Source organism: Ranitomeya imitator, chromosome 8, assembly GCF_032444005.1.
Source record: "Ranitomeya imitator isolate aRanImi1 chromosome 8, aRanImi1.pri, whole genome shotgun sequence".
NCBI classification, from domain to species: Eukaryota; Metazoa; Chordata; class Amphibia; order Anura; family Dendrobatidae; genus Ranitomeya; species Ranitomeya imitator.
The window spans coordinates 7,169,300-7,189,530 of NC_091289.1; the positions used below are offsets into that span (position 1 = coordinate 7,169,300).

Genomic DNA, 20,231 nt, shown 5'->3' on the forward strand with positions numbered 1-20,231 from the left:
AGTAGGTCCTGGAGACAAGAGCCTGCGATCTACCGTGGAATATGAGTGATGGTGGAAGCTGCAGGTTTTCTGTAACTTCTCCTTGTAAATAAGGAGAATAGTTTGTGTTCTCTCCTGGATGATGCCGGGAGGAGGATGATGGTGGTTATTGTTGTTGTTGTGGTTATTTGTTACATTTTATCCTTGGAGATAGTAATGATGACATGCGCGTTGTGGTGGATGAGGATGATGGTGGTTGTTGTCTGCTTTCCTCCTCCTTCTTGCACTCTCTCTGTGGCTGCAGAAGTTGCCGGCTGCTCCCACCTGCCCTCGCTCCCTCCTCCCGGCACCTTCCACTTTCCCAGCCCGGGTCCTCTCCCTCCTCCCGGCCACAGCCTCCTCCTCCCCCATCCATTGTTCATGGTGCAGATGGAGCTCCCAGCAGCAGCCAATCACAGCGGAGCAGTGCTGGACTTACCCCAGGGCAGGAGGCAGCAGCTCAGTGCTGGAGAGGAGGCAGAGGGGTGACATGGGGGATGTGGGGACATGAAGAACACAACATAGACACACAGGAGGTAAGTGCTGCTGTGTGCTCTGCACTGGACAGTGTGCTCTGCACTGGGCTGTGGCTCTGCACTGGACAGTGTGCTCTGCACTGGACAGTGTGCTCTGCACTGGGCTGTGGCTCTGCACTGGACAGTGTGCTCTGCACTGGGCTGTGGCTCTGCACTGGACAGTGTGCTCTGCACTGGGCTGTGGCTCTGCACTGGACAGTGTGCTCTGCACTGGGCTGTGGCTCTGCACTGGACAGTGTGCTCTCCACTGGACAGTGTGCTCTGCACTGGGCTGTGGCTCTGCACTGGGCTGTGGCTCTGCACTGGGCTGTGGCTCTGCACTGGGCTGTGTGCTCTCCACTGGGCTGTGGCTCTGCACTGTGCTGAATGTTCACTGTTTGCAGAGCACAGCTGCTTATAGAAAGTGCATGTATTGTGTGTGACTGCTTTGTGTGAGTGCATTGCCTCACATGTACACAGTGTCTGCCCATATACTGCATGCAGTGTGCAGTATGGTGTAGTGTGACTGTTATTTCTCTGTATTGTGCAGTGTCTTTGCCTTTGTAGTGTTGTGCAGTGCAGCTGGGCTGATCTATTGTTTGCTTGCACTACTTTCTTGTGTGTATTTGGTGGATTGTGTATAGGGGTGCCATCACTTTGGTTGTCTAGGGTTCTGGGCACAGGACTGGCGGAGTGTGTCTGTGTATTGTGCAGTGTCTGTGTATTGTGCAGTGTCTGTGTATTGTGCAGTGTCTGTGTATTGTGCAGTGTCTGTGTGTTGTGCAGTGTCTGTGTATTGTGCAGTGTGTCTATGTATTGTGCAGTGTCTATGTATTGTGCAGTGTCTGTGTGTTGTGCAGTGTCTGTGTATTGTGCAGTGTGTCTATGTATTGTGCAGTGTCTATGTATTGTGCAGTGTGTCTGTGTATTGTGCAGTGTCTGTGTGTTGTGCAGTGTCTGTGTATTGTGCAGTGTCTGTGTAGACTCTGTAGACTCGCTACACTCATCAGGAGGGCGTTAAACTAGAAGAAGAGGGGACGGGAAGAAAAACATTAGACTCGAACAAAGACGACCCAGGAAAACATACTCAGAAGGGAGGTAAGAACATTTCTAAAACAATCCACAGTGAGGAGATTGGAACAAAACAAAATCCTCTAAACTGCATGCTCGCAAACGCCAGAAGCCTGACAAACAAGATGGAAGAACTAGAAGCAGAAATATCTACAGGTAACTTTGACATAGTGGGAATAACCGAGACATGGTTAGATGAAAGCTATGACTGGGCAGTTAACTTACAGGGTTACAGTCTGTTTAGAAAGGATCGTAAAAATCGGAGAGGAGGAGGGGTTTGTCTCTATGTAAAGTCTTGTCTAAAGTCCACTTTAAGGGAGGATATTAGCGAAGGAAATGAGGATGTCGAGTCCATATGGGTCGAAATTCATGGAGGGAAAAATGGTAACAAAATTCTCATTGGGGTCTGTTACAAACCCCCAAATATAACAGAAAGCATGGAAAGTCTACTTCTAAAGCAGATAGATGAAGCTGCAACCCATAATGAGGTCCTGGTTATGGGGGACTTTAACTACCCGGATATTAACTGGGAAACAGAAACCTGTGAAACCCATAAAGGCAACAGGTTTCTGCTAATAACCAAGAAAAATTATCTTTCACAATTGCTGCAGAATCCAACCAGAGGAGCAGCACTTTTAGACCTAATACTATCTAATAGACCTGACAGAATAACAAATCTGCAGGTGGTCGGGCATTTAGGAAATAGCGACCACAATATTGTACAGTTTCACCTGTCTTTCACCAGGGGGACTTGTCAGGGAGTCACAAAAACATTGAACTTTAGGAAGGCAAAGTTTGAACAGCTTAGAGATGCCCTTAATCTGGTAGACTGGGACAATATCCTCAGAAATGAGAATACAGATAATAAATGGGAAATGTTTAAGAACATCCTAAATAGGCAGTGTAAGCGGTTTATACCTTGTGGGAATAAAAGGACTAGAAATAGGAAAAACCCAATGTGGCTAAACAAAGAAGTAAGACAGGCAATTAACAGTAAAAAGAAAGCATTTGCACTACTAAAGCAGGATGGCACCATTGAAGCTCTAAAAAACTATAGGGAGAAAAATACTTTATCTAAAAAACTAATTAAAGCTGCCAAAAAGGAAACAGAGAAGCACATTGCTAAGGAGAGTAAAACTAATCCCAAACTGTTCTTCAACTATATCAATAGTAAAAGAATAAAAACTGAAAATGTAGGCCCCTTAAAAAATAGTGAGGAAAGAATGGTTGTAGATGACGAGGAAAAAGCTAACATATTAAACACCTTCTTCTCCACGGTATTCACGGTGGAAAATGAAATGCTAGGTGAAATCCCAAGAAACAATGAAAACCCTATATTAAGGGTCACCAATCTAACCCAAGAAGAGGTGCGAAACCGGCTAAATAAGATTAAAATAGATAAATCTCCGGGTCCGGATGGCATACACCCACGAGTACTAAGAGAACTAAGTAATGTAATAGATAAACCATTATTTCTTATTTTTAGTGACTCTATAGCGACAGGGTCTGTTCCGCAGGACTGGCGCATAGCAAATGTGGTGCCAATATTCAAAAAGGGCTCTAAAAGTGAACCTGGAAATTATAGGCCAGTAAGTCTAACCTCTATTGTTGGTAAAATATTTGAAGGGTTTCTGAGGGATGTTATTCTGGATTATCTCAATGAGAATAACTGTTTAACTCCATATCAGCATGGGTTTATGAGAAATCGCTCCTGTCAAACCAATCTAATCAGTTTTTATGAAGAGGTAAGCTATAGACTGGACCACGGTGAGTCATTGGACGTGGTATATCTCGATTTTTCCAAAGCGTTTGATACCGTGCCGCACAAGAGGTTGGTACACAAAATGAGAATGCTTGGTCTGGGGGAAAATGTGTGTAAATGGGTTAGTAACTGGCTTAGTGATAGAAAGCAGAGGGTGGTTATAAATGGTATAGTCTCTAACTGGGTCGCTGTGACCAGTGGGGTACCGCAGGGGTCAGTATTGGGACCTGTTCTCTTCAACATATTCATTAATGATCTGGTAGAAGGTTTACACAGTAAAATATCGATATTTGCAGATGATACAAAACTATGTAAAGCAGTTAATACAAGAGAAGATAGTATTCTGCTACAGATGGATCTGGATAAGTTGGAAACTTGGGCTGAAAGGTGGCAGATGAGGTTTAACAATGATAAATGTAAGGTTATACACATGGGAAGAGGGAATCAATATCACCATTACACACTGAACGGGAAACCACTGGGTAAATCTGACAGGGAGAAGGACTTGGGGATCCTAGTTAATGATAAACTTACCTGGAGCAGCCAGTGCCAGGCAGCAGCTGCCAAGGCAAACAGGATCATGGGGTGCATTAAAAGAGGTCTGGATACACATGATGAGAGCATTATACTGCCTCTGTACAAATCCCTAGTTAGACCGCACATGGAGTACTGTGTCCAGTTTTGGGCACCGGTGCTCAGGAAGGATATAATGGAACTAGAGAGAGTACAAAGGAGGGCAACAAAATTAATAAAGGGGATGGGAGAACTACAATACCCAGATAGATTAGCGAAATTAGGATTATTTAGTCTAGAAAAAAGACGACTGAGGGGCGATCTAATAACCATGTATAAGTATATAAGGGGACAATACAAATATCTCGCTGAGGATCTGTTTATACCAAGGAAGGTGACGGGCACAAGGGGGCATTCTTTGCGTCTGGAGGAGAGAAGGTTTTTCCACCAACATAGAAGAGGATTCTTTACTGTTAGGGCAGTGAGAATCTGGAATTGCTTGCCTGAGGAGGTGGTGATGGCGAACTCAGTCGAGGGGTTCAAGAGAGGCCTGGATGTCTTCCTGGAGCAGAACAATATTGTATCATACAATTATTAGGTTCTGTAGAAGGACGTAGATCTGGGTATTTATTATGATGGAATATAGGCTGAACTGGATGGACAAATGTCTTTTTTCGGCCTTACTAACTATGTTACTATGTTACTATGTTATATTGTGCAGTGTCTGTGTATTGTGCAGTGTCTGTGTATTGTGCAGTGTCTGTGTGTTGTGCAGTGTCTGTGTATTGTGCAGTGTGTCTATGTATTGTGCAGTGTCTATGTATTGTGCAGTGTCTATGTATTGTGCAGTGTCTGTGTATTGTGCAGTGTCTGTGTGTTGTGCAGTGTCTGTGTATTGTGCAGTGTCTGTGTATTGTGCAGTGTCTGTGTATTGTGCAGTGTCTGTGTATTGTGCAGTGTCTGTGTGTTGTGCAGTGTCTGTGTATTGTGCAGTGTGTCTATGTATTGTGCAGTGTCTATGTATTGTGCAGTGTCTATGTATTGTGCAGTGTCTGTGTATTGTGCAGTGTCTGTGTGTTGTACAGTGTCTGTGTATTGTGCAGTGTCTGTGTATTGTGCAGTGTGTCTGTGTATTGTGCAGTGTGACTCTATTGTGCAGTGTCTATGTATTGTGCAGTGTGTCTGTGTATTGTGCAGTGTGACTCTATTGTGCAGTGTCTGTGTGTTGTGCAGTGTGTCTGTGTATTGTGCAGTGTCTGTGTGTTGTGCAGTGTGACTGTGTTGTGCAGTGTCTGTGTATAGTGCAGTGTGTATTGTGCAGTGTCTGTGTATTGTGCAGTGTCTGTGTGTTGTGCAGTGTGACTCTGTATTGTGCAGTGTCTGTGTATAGTGCAGTGTGTCTGTGTATTGTGCAGTGTGTCTGTGTATTGTGCAGTGTGACTGTATTGTGCAGTGTCTGTGTGTTGTGCAGTATGTCTGTGTATTGTGCAGTGTGACTCTGTGTTGTGCAGTGTGTCTGTGTATTGTGCAGTGTGACTCTGTATTGTGCAGTGTCTGTGTGTTGTGCAGTATGTCTGTGTATTGTGCAGTGTGACTCTGTGTTGTGCAGTGTGTCTGTGTATTGTGCAGTGTGTCTGTGTATTGTGCAGTGTGACTCTGTATTGTGCAGTGTCTGTGTGTTGTGCAGTGTCTGTGTATAGTGCAGTGTGTCTGTATTTTGCAGTGTGTCTGTGTGTTGTGCAGTGTCTGTATTGTGCAGTGTGACTCTGTATTGTGCAGTGTGTCTGTATTGTGCAGTGTGTCTGAGTATTGTGCAGTGTGACTCGGTATTGTGCAGTGTCTGAGTGTTGTGCATTGTCTGTGTATTGTGCAGTGTCTGTGTGTTGTGCAGTGTCTGTGTATTGTGCAGTGTCTGTGTTGTGCAGTGTCTGTGTATTGTGCAGTGTGACTCTGTATTGTGCAGTGTGTCTGTATTGTGCAGTGTGACTCTGTATTGTGCAGTGTCTGTGTGTTGTGCAGTGTCTGTGTATAGTGCAGTGTGTCTGTATTGTGCAGTGTGACTCTGTATTGTGCAGTGTCTGTGTATAGTGCAGTGTGTGTCTGTGTATTGTGCAGTGTCTGTGTGTTGTGCAGTGTGTCTGTGTATTGTGCAGTGTCTGTATGTTGTGCAGTGTCTGTGTTGTACAGTGTCTGTGTATAGTGCAGTGTGTCTGTGTATTGTGCAGTGTCTGTGTATAGTGCAGTGTGTCTGTGTATTGTGCAGTGTCTGTGTGTTGTGCAGTGTCTGTTTATTGTGCAGTGTCTGTGTGTTGTGCAGTGTCTGTGTATTGTGCAGTGTCTGTGTGTTGTGCAGTGTCTGTGTGTTGTGCAGTGTCTGTGTATAGTGCAGTGTGTCTGTGTATTGTGCAGTGTCTGTGTGTTGTGCAGTGTCTGTGTGTTGTGCAGTGTGTCTGTGTATTGTGCAGTGTCTGTGTGTTGTGCAGTGTCTGTGTATTGTGCAGTGTCTGTGTGTTGTGCAGTGTCTGTGTATAGTGCAGTGTGTCTGTATTGTGCAGTGTGTCTGTATTGTGCAGTGTGACTCTGTATTGTGCAGTGTATGTGTGTTGTGCAGTGTCTGTGTGTTGTGCAGTGTCTGTGTATAGAGCAGTGTGTCTGTGTATTGTGCAGTGTGTCTGTGTATTGTGCAGTGTGACTCTGTATTGTGCAGTGTGTCTGTGTATTGTGCAGTGTGACTCTGTATTGTGCAGTGTGTCTGTATTGTGCAGTGTGACTGTATTGTGCAGTGTCTGTGTGTTGTGCAGTGTGTCTGTGTATAGTGCAGTGTGTCTGTGTATTGTGCAGTGTGTCTGTATTGTGCAGTGTCTGTGTATTGTGCAGTGTCTGTGTGTTGTGCAGTGTCTGTGTGTTGTGCAGTGTCTGTGTATTGTGCAGTGTGACTCTGTATTGTGCAGTGTCTGTGTATTGTGCAGTGTGTCTGTATTGTGCAGTGTCTGTGTGTTGTGCAGTGTCTGTGTATAATGCAGTGTGTCTGTATTGTGCAGTGTGTCTGTGTATTGTGCAGTGTGTCTGTATTGTGCAGTGTCTGTGTGTTCTGCAGTGTCTGTGTGTTGTGCAGTGTGTCTGTGTATTGTGCAGTGTCTGTGTGTTCTGCAGTGTCTATGTGTTGTGCAGTGTGTCTGTGTATTGTGCAGTGTCTGTGTATTGTGCAGTGTCTGGGTATTGTGCAGTGTATGTGTGTTGTACAGTGTCTGTGTATTGTGCAGTGCGTCTGTGTATTGTGCAGTGTCTGTGTATTGTGCAGTGTCTGTGTATTGTGCAGTGTGTGTGTGTTGCACAGTGTCTGTGTATTGTGCAGTGTCTGTGTGTTGTGCAGTGTCTGTGTATAGTGCAGTGTGTCTGTATTGTGCAGTGTGACTCTGTATTGTGCAGTGTATGTGTGTTGTGCAGTGTCTGTGTGTTGTGCAGTGTCTGTGTATAGAGCAGTGTGTCTGTGTATTGTGCAGTGTGTCTGTGTATTGTGCAGTGTGACTCTGTATTGTGCAGTGTGTCTGTGTATTGTGCAGTGTGACTCTGTATTGTGCAGTGTGTCTGTATTGTGCAGTGTGACTGTATTGTGCAGTGTCTGTGTGTTGTGCAGTGTCTGTGTATAGTGCAGTGTGTCTGTGTATTGTGCAGTGTGTCTGTGTATTGTGCAGTGTGTCTGTATTGTGCAGTGTCTGTGTGTTGTGCAGTGTCTGTGTGTTGTGCAGTGTCTGTGTATTGTGCAGTGTGACTCTGTATTGTGCAGTGTCTGTGTATTGTGCAGTGTGTCTGTATTGTGCAGTGTCTGTGTGTTGTGCAGTGTCTGTGTATAATGCAGTGTGTCTGTATTGTGCAGTGTGTCTGTGTATTGTGCAGTGTGTCTGTATTGTGCAGTGTCTGTGTATTGTGCAGTGTCTGTGTGTTCTGCAGTGTCTGTGTGTTCTGCAGTGTTCTGCAGTGTGCAGTGTGTCTGTGTATTGTGCAGTGTCTGTGTGTTCTGCAGTGTCTATGTGTTGTGCAGTGTGTCTGTGTATTGTGCAGTGTCTGTGTATTGTGCAGTGTCTGGGTATTGTGCAGTGTCTGTGTGTTGTACAGTGTCTGTGTATTGTGCAGTGCGTCTGTGTATTGTGCAGTGCGTCTGTGTATTGTGCAGTGTCTGTGTATTGTGCAGTGTCTGTGTATTGTGCAGTGTCTGTGTGTTGTGCAGTGTCTGTGTATTGTGCAGTGTCTGTGTATTGTGCAGTGTCTGTGTCTTGTGCAGTGTCTGTGTATTGTGCAGTGTCTGTGTATTGTGCAGTGTCTGTGTGTTGTGCAGTGTCTGTGTATTGTGCAGTGTCTGTGTATTGTGCAGTGTCTGTGTGTTGTGCAGTGTCTGTGTATTGTGCAGTGTCTGTGTATTGTGCAGTGCGTCTGTGTATTGTGCAGTGCGTCTGTGTATTGTGCAGTGTCTGTGTATTGTGCAGTGTCTGTGTATTGTGCAGTGTCTGTGTGTTGTGCAGTGTCTGTGTATTGTGCAGTGTCTGTGTATTGTGCAGTGTCTGTGTGTTGTGCAGTGTCTGTGTATTGTGCAGTGTGTCTGTGTATTGTGCAGTGTCTGTGTCTTGTGCAGTGTCTGTGTATTGTGCAGTGTGTCTGTGTATTGTGCAGTGTGACTCTGTATTGTGCAGTGTCTGTGTGTTGTGCAGTGTCTGGGTGTTATGCAGTGTCTGTGTGTTGTGCAGTGTTTGCCTTTGGACTGTTCTCCAGTGAGCTGTGTGCAGAGCTTTCTGTGCTGCTGTATTGTGTATTTGCTGGTTGCGCACCTTGTTTGTTGGGGGTGTCATCACTTTTGCACTGGGTTGTGCGGGTCACAGGACTGGCGGGCACTGGCAGTGTGCACCTTGCTGGGAGGGATGATGGGTCGTGTCTCTGGTGTTACTGGGACACTTGCAGCTGCTGACACCGCACATCTGATCCTACAAGATCCTCCACCAGACATCATGCAGCCGCAATCATTCTCATCAACTAAGCTACAGTCCTGCTAGTGATCTGCTTATAAGACACAATCTGATGCGAGTTATTGAGTAGATCGATGGATCCAAAGCGATCTCCCAAATCCACAATTTTTTTGGACTAATCCGTTCTTGTCGGTGATCTTTCTTTTAATTCCAGTGATCCAGTGTTTTAGTGCCACTTTTATAGTTGTAATGTTTTTGTAAGATCTTGTCCTGGTGATTTATTATGATGAAATCTAGTGGGATCTACTCATCTCAGTAAAGTCTAATAATCCGATCGTTTACTAACAATGTCGTGATTGTGATAATTATTTGGTATATTAGGGATCTTGCGATACATGAAATCACATCCATCTCCGGTGAGGTACTTGTGATCTGGTCATATGTATTAGTGATCTAGTATTATAGAATCTGTACTGAATACTAGATCCAAACTCCTTGTCTATGCTCCAGCCAATTAGTCTGATGTGATTTAATGTAATTCAACTGGATCCCTTGAGCAGATAAAGTTATCTAGTGTGATTTGTGACTGGATAGAAGTGATCTAGTGTGACCTGCCAATAGATAGAAGTGATCTCCTGTGATAGAAGTGAACTCTATTGATCTAGATAGAAGTAATACAATGTGATCTATTAGATTGTTGAGATCTAGTGTGATCTGCCACTGGATAGAAGTGACCAGGTCTGATCTGTCACTGCTCTGATTTGGGCATTCTAGTAACATCCTGGGGAGGTGCCAGCTGTTGATCTTGTCATGTCCTAGTGATCTTGTCCCATGTGCTGGTGATCCATTGTGCTATCCCATTGATATCTCTAGTTGATCTAATGATGGCGAGTGATCTAGCATTTCTGCAGGATTATATGGTAATCTGGTGACATGAGCTGGTAATCTAGTGGGATCCCTTTCTTTGTGATTGTTTCTCCAGGGTGGGCTGTGCAGTTGCAGCAGGTATTAGTGATCCACCTTGTTGCTCTGATGTTTTGTGATTGCTGGTTACCCAGTTGCAGAGTTTGGAGGTAAAGCAATAAACCGTGCACCCCAGAGAAAGAACCAGCGGGGACTATGATCCCAGGTGACCCATTGTGATCTCATCTCCGGGTGATAACTCACATGGATACAAGTGTTTGTGTCTGTGCAGTGGGATTAGCATGATGACACTGGGCTGTGATGGTTCAGCTACAGCTGGGATTATGTGCAGTATATAGGGATTAGATTATATATAGTATGCTGAGATTACACATAGTATATTGGGTTTCTATATGGTATATATTGGGATTATGTGTAGTATATTGGGATTATATATAGTATGCTGAGATTATACATAGTATATATATATATATACATATATATATATATATATATGCTGCAAAACAGCAATTCGCAGACAAGTTGCACAACCAAGATAACTTGCAGCCCGCGACTGTTCTAGATCTGATTTTGTTTCATGTAAACAACACTGAAATGCAGATCGCAGTCCTATGTAACGCACATTGATGTCTATAGTGAGTGACTCGTGTGCACACAGGGGGTGGGAGGGGGGTGGGGACAGGGATTTTATTTTAAACACTAAAAAAAAAAAAGGATTTTTCATATCTTCTCTCCAGGGAACGCTGCTGCAGAGAAGATATGAATGGCGGCTTCAGCACCAGGCTGGGGGGGACAGCGCTTACTGTAGCGCTGTCTCCTGCACGGCACACGGACTGCACACAGACAGCGTCCGTGTGCGGTACATGTTTTACACGGACCCATTGACTTTAATGGGTCCGTATAATCCGTGAAGTTCCCACGAACACAGACATGTCTCCGTGTTTTGCACACGGACACACGGTCCGTGAAAACACGCTGACATGTGCAGAGACACATTGATTTTAATGTGTCCACGTGAGTCAGTGTCTCCGGTACGTGAGGAAACTGTCACCTCACAAACCGGAGCCACTGATGTGTGAAACCGGCCTTACAATGGTACCGGCATCCAAGATGCTGATATAGTTGAAGGTGCGATAGTGGGCGAGGTGTCTGCTGCTGTTAGCGATACGCCACTAACTGTACTGTACATAGGGCAGCACGATTGCCTTGCACCGCTGGGGTCCTGGGATCAAATCCCACCAAGGACAACATCTGCAGGTGCTTTTATGAGGGTTTCCTCCTGGTTCTGGTTCCTTCCAGTAATACTAATAGGGGATGTAGGGTGTGAGCCCCGATGGGGACAGTGATTATCTCTGTAAAGCGCTGCGGAATATGACTTTATGTTGTTTGCTAGTAGTAGATTTTCTCTTCTTCTCTTTGGCTTTGTGTAGTTTTACCTTGGTAGCACCCTGATGTCCCTGCTCCTCCTCTGATGGGGTAGTAAATTGGTCTTCAGTTGAGGTGTGGGTTTGCACCAGTGAGACCCCCTGCCAGCCTGGTGACTTCCATGGCAATAAGGCTCTTGCCACATGTCTCCTCTTCTTCACGTGGAGGAATTTACTGCATAAAGACTTCAGCCAGAAAGTGACAGTGATAAAAGGCCAGGAGAGCGGGCATCGGGGGTGAGAGGACCTGGGCACAGGATGGGCGCTGAGCGAGCGGGGGCATGCAGAGCTTTGTGCAGCTCCATCCTCCTTTGTCAGGATGCCCAGTTCTGCAGAGCGAAGCAGAATCCATTCATCCTGCAGCAGAGCTGAAGTCAGGCCAGTCCTCACCAGAGCCAGGGACCATGCCCCCCATACAGCCCCCGAGCCCCCGCTTTCTGCAGGCCATACAGCCAGTGCCTGCCATTAGATCATACAGTGATGCACAGGACCGGGCAAATGTGATAGCAGAAGATGACATGTTATAACACATAATCAGTATTTACATGCAGACATAGAATGGTGTGTGAGACTACAACTCCCAGCAAGACGTGACAGCTTTCGAACTTTGGGAACTTTAGAAGAGTAGTCTCCAACCTGGGGCTTCAGCTGTTACTAAACTACAACTCAGGTCATATTGGGAGTTGTAGTTGTGCCACGTTGGAGACCACTGCTGTAAAGTTTCCTTAAACCACAATAATAATGTATCACATGGCATTTGTAAACTTTCTTGATTAATGATTTGCAGCTTGCACAGTGACTAGAGCAGAAATCCTTTATCTCCTAGTCATGTCCTTCACTGGAGAAGACCCTCACTCCATGAGCTCCTTTGTCTGAAATTATTACATCCCTGGGGTCCTGGGGACACGAGTTTTGGACCCCCGGGGGATGAGAGAGTTAATATAGATCATCTGTCACTCTGAGACCCTTGAGACCCCCGGTCCCAGCTGTCAGGAGACTTGTGTGTGAATGGCCTGTGAAGTCCCCTCCATCCATGTCTCATTCTTCTGCTTTGTTCCTCTAAGGTCTTTTCAAGGATAAGAGGTTTGGGGGTCACAAACTTGTAGAGGGGTCCGCCCTTCTATATCCTTAACATGAAGCATAATCAGAGTATAATGACATTTCTGCCACCTCTGGTTCCTTTCCTCACCATTATCAGGATCTCCGCTTGCTGTCGGTGAATGAGATCCCTCTACTTTATACCCAGAGGCTGACATTCTGTACTGACATAAAACACCCTACAGCTGAATGTTTGTTACAGTGTATCAGTCTAGAGTCTAGAATCCTCTGTGAAATGAACTCAGCACAAATCTCTCTCCTGTGCTGATATTATGCAACAATGTATCAGTCTAGAGGCCATGTTTACCTAAACTGGATACAATTGATACAACACCTCCAGCTGTGAGAAGTGCCTACAGGATGTTAGAATATTGTATCTACTGTCAGCAAGCAGAGATCTTGAGATTGTAAGGACTTGGGAGATAAAAACTGCTACAAGCTTGCAGATGGGGAGTTCTCCATCCATCCGGAGCAGAGGATAGCTACAAAGATGAACCTGGACATCCGTACAATACACAGACATCTTTGATTTCCATAGCGATGGTGTAATTCCTCACTTTTCCTGTGGGGGCGCTGTAGGGGAATAAAACACTTGTTTCACTGCAGATTACAGCTCAGTTTCCACTGTGATTGGCGGAGGACACTCCTAACCTGTAACGAGAACCCCTTTAAGGCGATGTTCACATGTCCAGTAATAATCAATTAGAACGGATCCAGCAGCAGTCAGTGAATTATGCAAACACAACTTTTTTATTCGCCTGAAAAGTACTGATTTCAACTGGATGCACTTTTTAACATTGAGGTCTATGGCAAGTGGATCAGTTAATTCGCCCTCAGTTGTTCTTCCATTTGATACGGATCCATTTGTTACTTACTGGATGAATCTCAGTAGGTGATTACTTTGCAGTTCACATGTCCAGTAGTATAAGTTAAATATTTGTTTTTCCACCTCCAGTAATAAAAAAACGGATCCTTTTCAAATGGGATTTCTTCTGGATCCATTCTAAAGGACGATTACTGGACATGTGAACTTAGTCCAATAAGAAAGCATTGATTAATCAATTTGTGATTTCTGTGCATTCTATAGTGAGACCTAATGGCCCCTCTGGTTTATTTCAGGTTGGATCCAGGGAAGACAGAAAATCAGGATCGTGATTCTTACCAGCATTGGCCCAGTTTTCTGCATCTTGAGGGTCTCGTGGGACGGGGGCCATGGCCTGCAGGAAGCATCTTGTGCTGATGTCTTACAGGGTCTTGCTTGGATTTCTCATCAGTTCGTTTTCAGGATCTGAAGCTAGCGAGTGTCCCCAGCTCTGCGTATGTGGTAACCGTCCATGGTTCACTCCACAGTCCACCTACCGCGAGGCCAAAACTGTGGACTGCAATGACTTACGTCTGATCAAGATCCCGGCCAACCTTTCTGCCGACACCCAGGTCCTTCTTCTGCAGAGCAACAACATCGAACGAACTAATGGAGAACTTCAGCAGCTGGTGAACCTGACGGAGCTGGACCTTTCTCAGAATAACATCAGCTCCATCCAAGATGTGGGCCTGGCCAATCTCAGCCAGCTCACCACTCTGCACCTGGAGGAGAACCAAGTCTTTGAGATGACGGACTACTGTCTGCAAGACTTGACCAACCTGGAGGAGCTCTACATCAACCACAACCAGCTCAGCTCCATCTCACCTAGTGCCTTTGCTGGACTGCACAGTTTACTCCGCCTGCACCTAAACTCCAATAAACTGCGGATTATTGACAGCCGCTGGTTCGAGTCCACCCCCAACCTGGAGATACTGATGATTGGGGAGAACCCAGTCATCGGAATACTGGATCTAAATTTCCAACCACTAGCGAGCCTGCGGAGCTTGGTCTTGGCGGGCATGTACCTGAGTGATATTCCCGGGAATGCCTTTCTAGGGTTGGACAATCTGGAGAGTTTGTCGTTTTATGATAATAAGCTCAGCAACGTTCCCCAGGTGTCTCTACAAAAGCTCCCTAACCTCAAATTCTTGGACCTTAATAAGAATCCAATCCGGAAGGTTCAGGAAGGAGACTTCAAGAACATGCTGCGTCTGAAGGAGCTTGGGATCAACAATATGGCGGAGCTGGTGTCTCTGGACCGTTTCGCCCTAGACAATCTCCCTGAGTTAACCAAACTTGAAGCAACGAACAATCCCAAACTGTCCTACATCCACCGATCAGCCTTCCGTAACGTGCCTACCCTGGAGAGCCTGATGCTCAATAACAACGCCCTGAACTCCGTGTACAAGGGGACGGTTGAGTCGCTGCCCAACCTGCGGGAAATCAGCATCCACAGTAATCCGCTACGATGCGACTGCGTCCTTCACTGGATGGGATCCAACCAGACCACCATCCGCTTTATGGAGCCGCTGTCCATGTTTTGTGCATTGCCCCCAGAATATCGAGGTCAGTCCGTGAAAGAGGCGCTGGCCCAAGACCCGGCGGGAGAGCAGTGCTTACCCATGATATCTCCGGACACCTTCCCCGGCCATCTCAGCCTGGACCTTGGTATGACCATTGCCTTGGATTGCAGAGCAATGGCCGAACCTGAGCCTGATATCTATTGGGTGACCCCCATGGGACATAAGGTCACCACAGAAACCTTGTCAGATAAGTATCGCTTGAGTGGGGAAGGGACGCTCCAGATCAGCAGCGTGCAGGTGGAGGACTCGGGGCGCTATACCTGCGTGGCGCAAAACTCAGAAGGAGCAGACACCAGGGTGGCCACGCTGCGCATTAACGGGACCCTTCTCGATGGCTCTCAGGCTCTCCGGCTTTACGTGCAGCAGACAGAGGCCAGCTCCGTCCTGGTGTCCTGGAAGGTGAGCTCCAGCGTCCTGGCCTCTAACCTTAAGTGGTCTTCAGCCACGATGAAGATCGACAACCCACACATCACATACACGGCCCGCGTGCCCGCTGACGTCCACGAGTACAACCTCACCCATCTGCAGCCCGCCACAGAGTACGAAGTGTGTCTGACCGTTTCCGGTTTCCATCAGCAAGCACAGCGCGCCTGCATCAATGTCACCACCAAAGGCGCGTCCTACTCGCTGGCCGTCAGCGACCAGGAGACCAGCGCCGCTCTGGCCGCCGTCATGGGTTCGCTTTTTGCCCTCATAAGTTTCGCCTCCATCACGGTTTATGCAGCGAAAAGGTTCCAGAGGAAAAACTATCGTCATTCCCTGAAGAAGTACATGCAGAAGACGTCCTCCATCCCCCTGAACGAGCTGTACCCCCCGCTCATCAGCCTGTGGGAGGGCGACAGCGAGAAGGACAAAGATGGCACTGTGGAGACCAAAGCCTCCCAGGTGGACACATCCCGGAGCTATTACATGTGGTAACTCCAGATAGGGACATCCGAGCAGAGCACAAAGACTGGTGGAGGAGACGACTACAACTCCCACCATGGCCCCTTACATTCCCCCTCCTGTCCCCTCTTATTCTCCTCTTTTTTCCCCCCTTTGTTCATGCTCCTGTGTTCCGCCCGGCCAGAAAACTGTGAACGGCTGCCAAGTGTGAGCCGCGCTGCCTGAATAGCCGCCTGTTGGTCCCAATTCAAGCTGAAGACGCCTGTGAATGGCAGAGCGCCCATGTAATCCCTCTAAGGGCGAGATGCAGGAAAGTGTCGAGATGCCCAGAATGTGCAGTCTCATCGCTGGGCTCGGGAGCAATATATCCGTACAGCAAAGGTGGCATAGGCACAAACGGGTGCAGCTGGCATGGGGGCATGTGCAGTGGGTGCCACCATTGTGTACCTGAAGGCATAGGCACAGCCAGGGGCGCAGCTGGCGGAGGGGCATGTGCAGTGGGTGCCACCACTGTATACCTGAAGGCATAGGCACAGCCAGGGGCGCAGCTGGCGGAGGGGCATGTGCAGTGGGTGCCACCATTGTGTACCTGAAGGCATAGGCACAGCCAGGGGCGCAGCTGGCGGAGGGGCATGTGCAGTGGGTGCCACCACTGTATACCTGAAGGCATAGGCACAGCCAGGGGTGCAGCTGGCGGAAGGGCATGTGCAGTGGGTGCCACCACTGTATACCTGAAGGCATAGGCACAGCCAGGGGTGCAGCTGGCGGAAGGGCATGTGTAGTGGGTGCCACCACTGTATACCTGAAGGCATAGGCACAGACAGGGGTGCAGCTGGCGGAGGGGCATGTGTAGTGGGTGCCACCACTGTATACCTGAAGGCATAGGCACAGCCAGGGGTGCAGCTGGCGGAGGGGCATGTGTAGTGGGTGCCACCACTGTATACCTGAAGGCATAGGCACAGCCAGGGGTGCAGCTGGCGGAGGGGCATGTGTAGTGGGTGCCACTACTGTATACCTGAAGGCATAGGCACAGACAGGGGCGCAGCTGGCGGAGGGGCATGTGCAGTGGGTACCACCACTGTATACAGTCAGGGGTGCAGCTGGCATGGGAACATGTGTCCTGGGTGCCATCACTGTATGCCCGTGCCTGCTCCTTGTAATGGGGTCTATAATGAGGTGTATGGGGGGCTCCACCTGACCCTTTGTGCTTGCAGTTATCACTCTCCGTATTTGCTGCCCTTGGAGATGACGCGGAGCTGCTCCCTGATTCCAGTGTAATAAGTGCAGGGACGGCAGCAGATCTGTGTCGTGCTCCAGGGCGGCACAACATGGCACATTCTGGTTGGTGACACTGAAGCTTCCGTTGCCCGATGCCCCATAATGGACGGCCGCGTCCTACAGACTCCAGAATCCCCCAAATTAGTCCTCAGCGGGGGCGGCTGCAATAACTGGAGGACTGTGCCATCGTGTTCCGCTGCTGCAGTGCATTGTGGGAGATGTCATGCCCAACTGTAACATGTAGGCAAGATTGCAATGCATCATGGGATCCTAGCTGAGCTTATGGGGTCTCCTAGCTGAGCTTATGGGGGTCTCTTAGCTGAGCTTATGGGGGTCTCCTAGCTGAGCTTATGGGGGTCTCCTAGTTGAGCTTATGGGGGTCTCCTAGCTGAGCTTATGGGGGTCTCCTAGCTGAGCTTATGAGGGTCTCCTAGCTGAGCTCATAGGGGGTCTCCTAGCTGATCTTATGGGGGTCTCCTAGCTGAGCTTATGGGGTGTCTCCTAGCTGAGCTTATGGGGTGTCTCCTAGTTGAGCTTATGGGGTGTCTCCTAGCTGATCTTATGAGGGTCTCCTAGCTGAGCTTATGGGGGGTATCCTTGCTGAGCTTATGGGGGGTCTCCTAGCTGATCTTATGGGGGTCTCCTAGCTGAGCTTATGGGGGGTCTCTTAGCTGAGCTTATGGGGGGGTCTCCTAGCTGAGCTTATGGGGGGTCTCCTAGCTGATCTTATGGGGGTCTCCTAGCTGAGCTTATGGGGGGTCTCTTAGCTGAGCTTATGGGGGTCTCTTAGCTGAGCTTATGGGGGGTCTCCTAGCTGAGCTTACAGAGGTCTCCTAGCTGAGCTTATGGGGGGTCTCCTAGCTGAGCTCATGTGGGGTCTCTTAGCTGAGCTTATGGGGGTCTCCTAGTTGAGCTTATGGGGGTCTCTTAGCTGAGCTTATGGGGTGTCTCCTAGCTGAGCTTATGGGGTGTCTCCTAGTTGAGCTTATGGGGTGTCTCCTAGCTGATCTTATGAGGGTCTCCTAGCTGAGCTTATGGGGGGTCTCTTAGCTGAGCTTATGGGGGGTCTCCTTGCTGAGCTTATGGGGGGTCTCCTAGCTGATCTTATGGGGGTCTCCTAGCTGAGCTTATGGGGTGTCTCATAGTTGAGCTTATGGGCGGTCTCCTAGCTGAGCTTATGGGGGGTCTCCTAGCTGAGCTTACAGAGGTCTCCTAGCTGAGCTTATGGGGGGTCTCCTAGCTGAGCTTATGGGGGGTCTCCTAGCTGATCTTATGGGGGTCTCCTAGCTGAGCTTATGGGGTGTTTCCTAGTTGAGCTTATGGGGGTCTCCTAGCTGAGCTTATGGGGGGTCTCCTAGCTGAGCTTATAAAGGGGGCCTCTTAGCTGAGCTTATGGGGTCTCTTAGCTGAGCTTTTGGAGGGTCTCCTAGTTGAGCTAATGGAGGTCTCCTAGCAGAGCGAAGCTGGCAGTATTTAGAATGCAGCTTTGGATGTGACTGGAGCAGATGCAATATCACTCCACATTTATCAGATTTAGCCGTCATCTTGCCCTAAAGATATTTCTGGGACCAGGACCTGACAACTGGGCGGCGGAGGTTACTGTCCTGAGTTGTCACCTGTCATCCTCTCAGAGTTTCTGGCCGGGCGGTGCACTGACGCGTTTCGGGGTCTTTGCTGTTCGATTATCTTCGTCCTCCATTATTATGGTTCTTGTATGGCGAATCGCAGCTTTATTGGAGGTGAAGATTTGTTTCCTTCGCTCCTGAATTATTTCCCCTTTTCCCATTATTTTGGCACAGGGCTGATTTCTAGAGTGGCCGGCGCCTCCTGAACACTTGTTGAATCGGCGCGAGCAGAAGCGAAACCTGGAGGGAAAAGACTCCGCTGGCAACGTCGAAAATTCTCCTCCGCCCCCCAACAAGTGAACTGACTGTATCGTTGTATCAACTTATTCTCTGGAATTTTGGGGGCGACCTGAACCCCTTTTGTAGTAGAAGATTAAGGCTTCGTGTAGAGCTGTCTTAGCAATACGTCCCCTCTCGGCCTTGAGACGTTTTACCTGCACCCTCCTCGCTTCCACCGGCAGCCATTCCCAACACACATGGGCCGGGGCAAGTAGTGATGTCAGAGAAGAGCCATATTAACCTTCTGTGCCCCTATGACAGTTCTTCTGGGCAGAGGAATGGCTGCCACTGCTGCATGCCTAGACGACGGGTGCTGTAGGACTGATAGACGAGCGGCTGCTTCCAGAAACGTCTCATTTCTTCACCACATTCACGGTTTTTGATAACATTACACGTGCATCGAGACCTCAGGAAGAAAATCACCGTTTCAGGAGCGGCAGTGGCCGCTGGTCACACGACTGTTACCGCATGTCACCCCCTCGTTAAAGCACAACGTCATACTATTCGCTGCGCCTAGTAACACGGTAGAGAGTAGCGTGCGGCTCACCCCACCCCGAGTATGGTAGAGCCGCCGCATTCTGGACAATATGCTGTTTTCTATATAAAATAAACCGTTTTTCACACTGAGTGATGTGAAATCATTCCCCTCATTAGCTCCAACTGCTGGGAAACTACAATTCCCATCAAGCCTTGCTAGTTTATTGCAGTTATATGACACTGGGAGTTGTAGTTCCCCTGCAGCTGCATTGATAATGTGCAGATATCAGTATGACCACCAGGTGGCACTGCTGAGTCATTGACACTTTGCTACATGGCAGCTGTCAATCATGATCCTGTGACAACACTGCCTGGCCGGGGACCCTCCTGATACATAATGTTCTGGATAATAATGCTGAGGTGAGAATGTGCCGGATCCACAACTGCTGCCCCCAGTGATCCCCCCGGTGTCGCTCGGCGTGTGACTGCAGGACGAGGCCGGCACTAATTTACTAATTTCTCACTTTTCTATTTTTAAATGTTCCATTAACAAGAAAAACCCAAAGGAAAAAATAGAAAACAAGTCAAAACTGGTGTATCTAAGATACTGTCTGCTGAATCATGTATCTAATCCTATCCTGTGTGATACTGACTGCTGAGCCGTGTATCTAATCCTATCCTGTGTGATACTGACTGCTGAGCCGTGTATCTAATCCTATCCTGTGTGATACTGACTGCTGAGCCGTGTATCTAATCCTCTCCTGTGTGATACTGACTGCTGATCCGTGTATCTAATCCTATCCTGTGTGATACTGACTGCTGAGCCGTGTATCTAATCCTATCCTGTGTGATACTGACTGCTGAGCCGTGTATCTAATCCTCTCCTGTGTGATACTGACTGCTGAGCCGTGTATCTAATCCTCTCCTGTGTGATACTGACTGCTGAGCCGTGTATCTAA

General features: G+C 47.9%; 1 protein-coding gene across 2 annotated transcripts; it reads left to right on the top strand.

Annotated features, from left to right (window-relative positions):
* Positions 1-262: 262 nt before the first annotated feature.
* On the top strand, positions 263-19,422 carry LRRN1 (leucine rich repeat neuronal 1). Of its 2 annotated transcripts, none has more exons than XM_069736174.1 (3): positions 263-554; positions 13,403-15,642; positions 18,691-19,422. In XM_069736174.1, the coding sequence occupies exons 2-3, from the start codon at positions 13,496-13,498 to the stop codon at positions 18,701-18,703; spliced, it is 2,160 nt and encodes a 719-aa protein (XP_069592275.1). In that variant the 5' UTR covers positions 263-554; positions 13,403-13,495; the 3' UTR covers positions 18,704-19,422. The 2 variants fall into 2 exon arrangements, with proteins under 2 accessions (XP_069592275.1, XP_069592276.1); XM_069736175.1 differs by having other exon boundaries at positions 265-554; positions 13,403-15,613.
* The last annotated feature ends 809 nt before the right edge of the window (positions 19,423-20,231 follow it).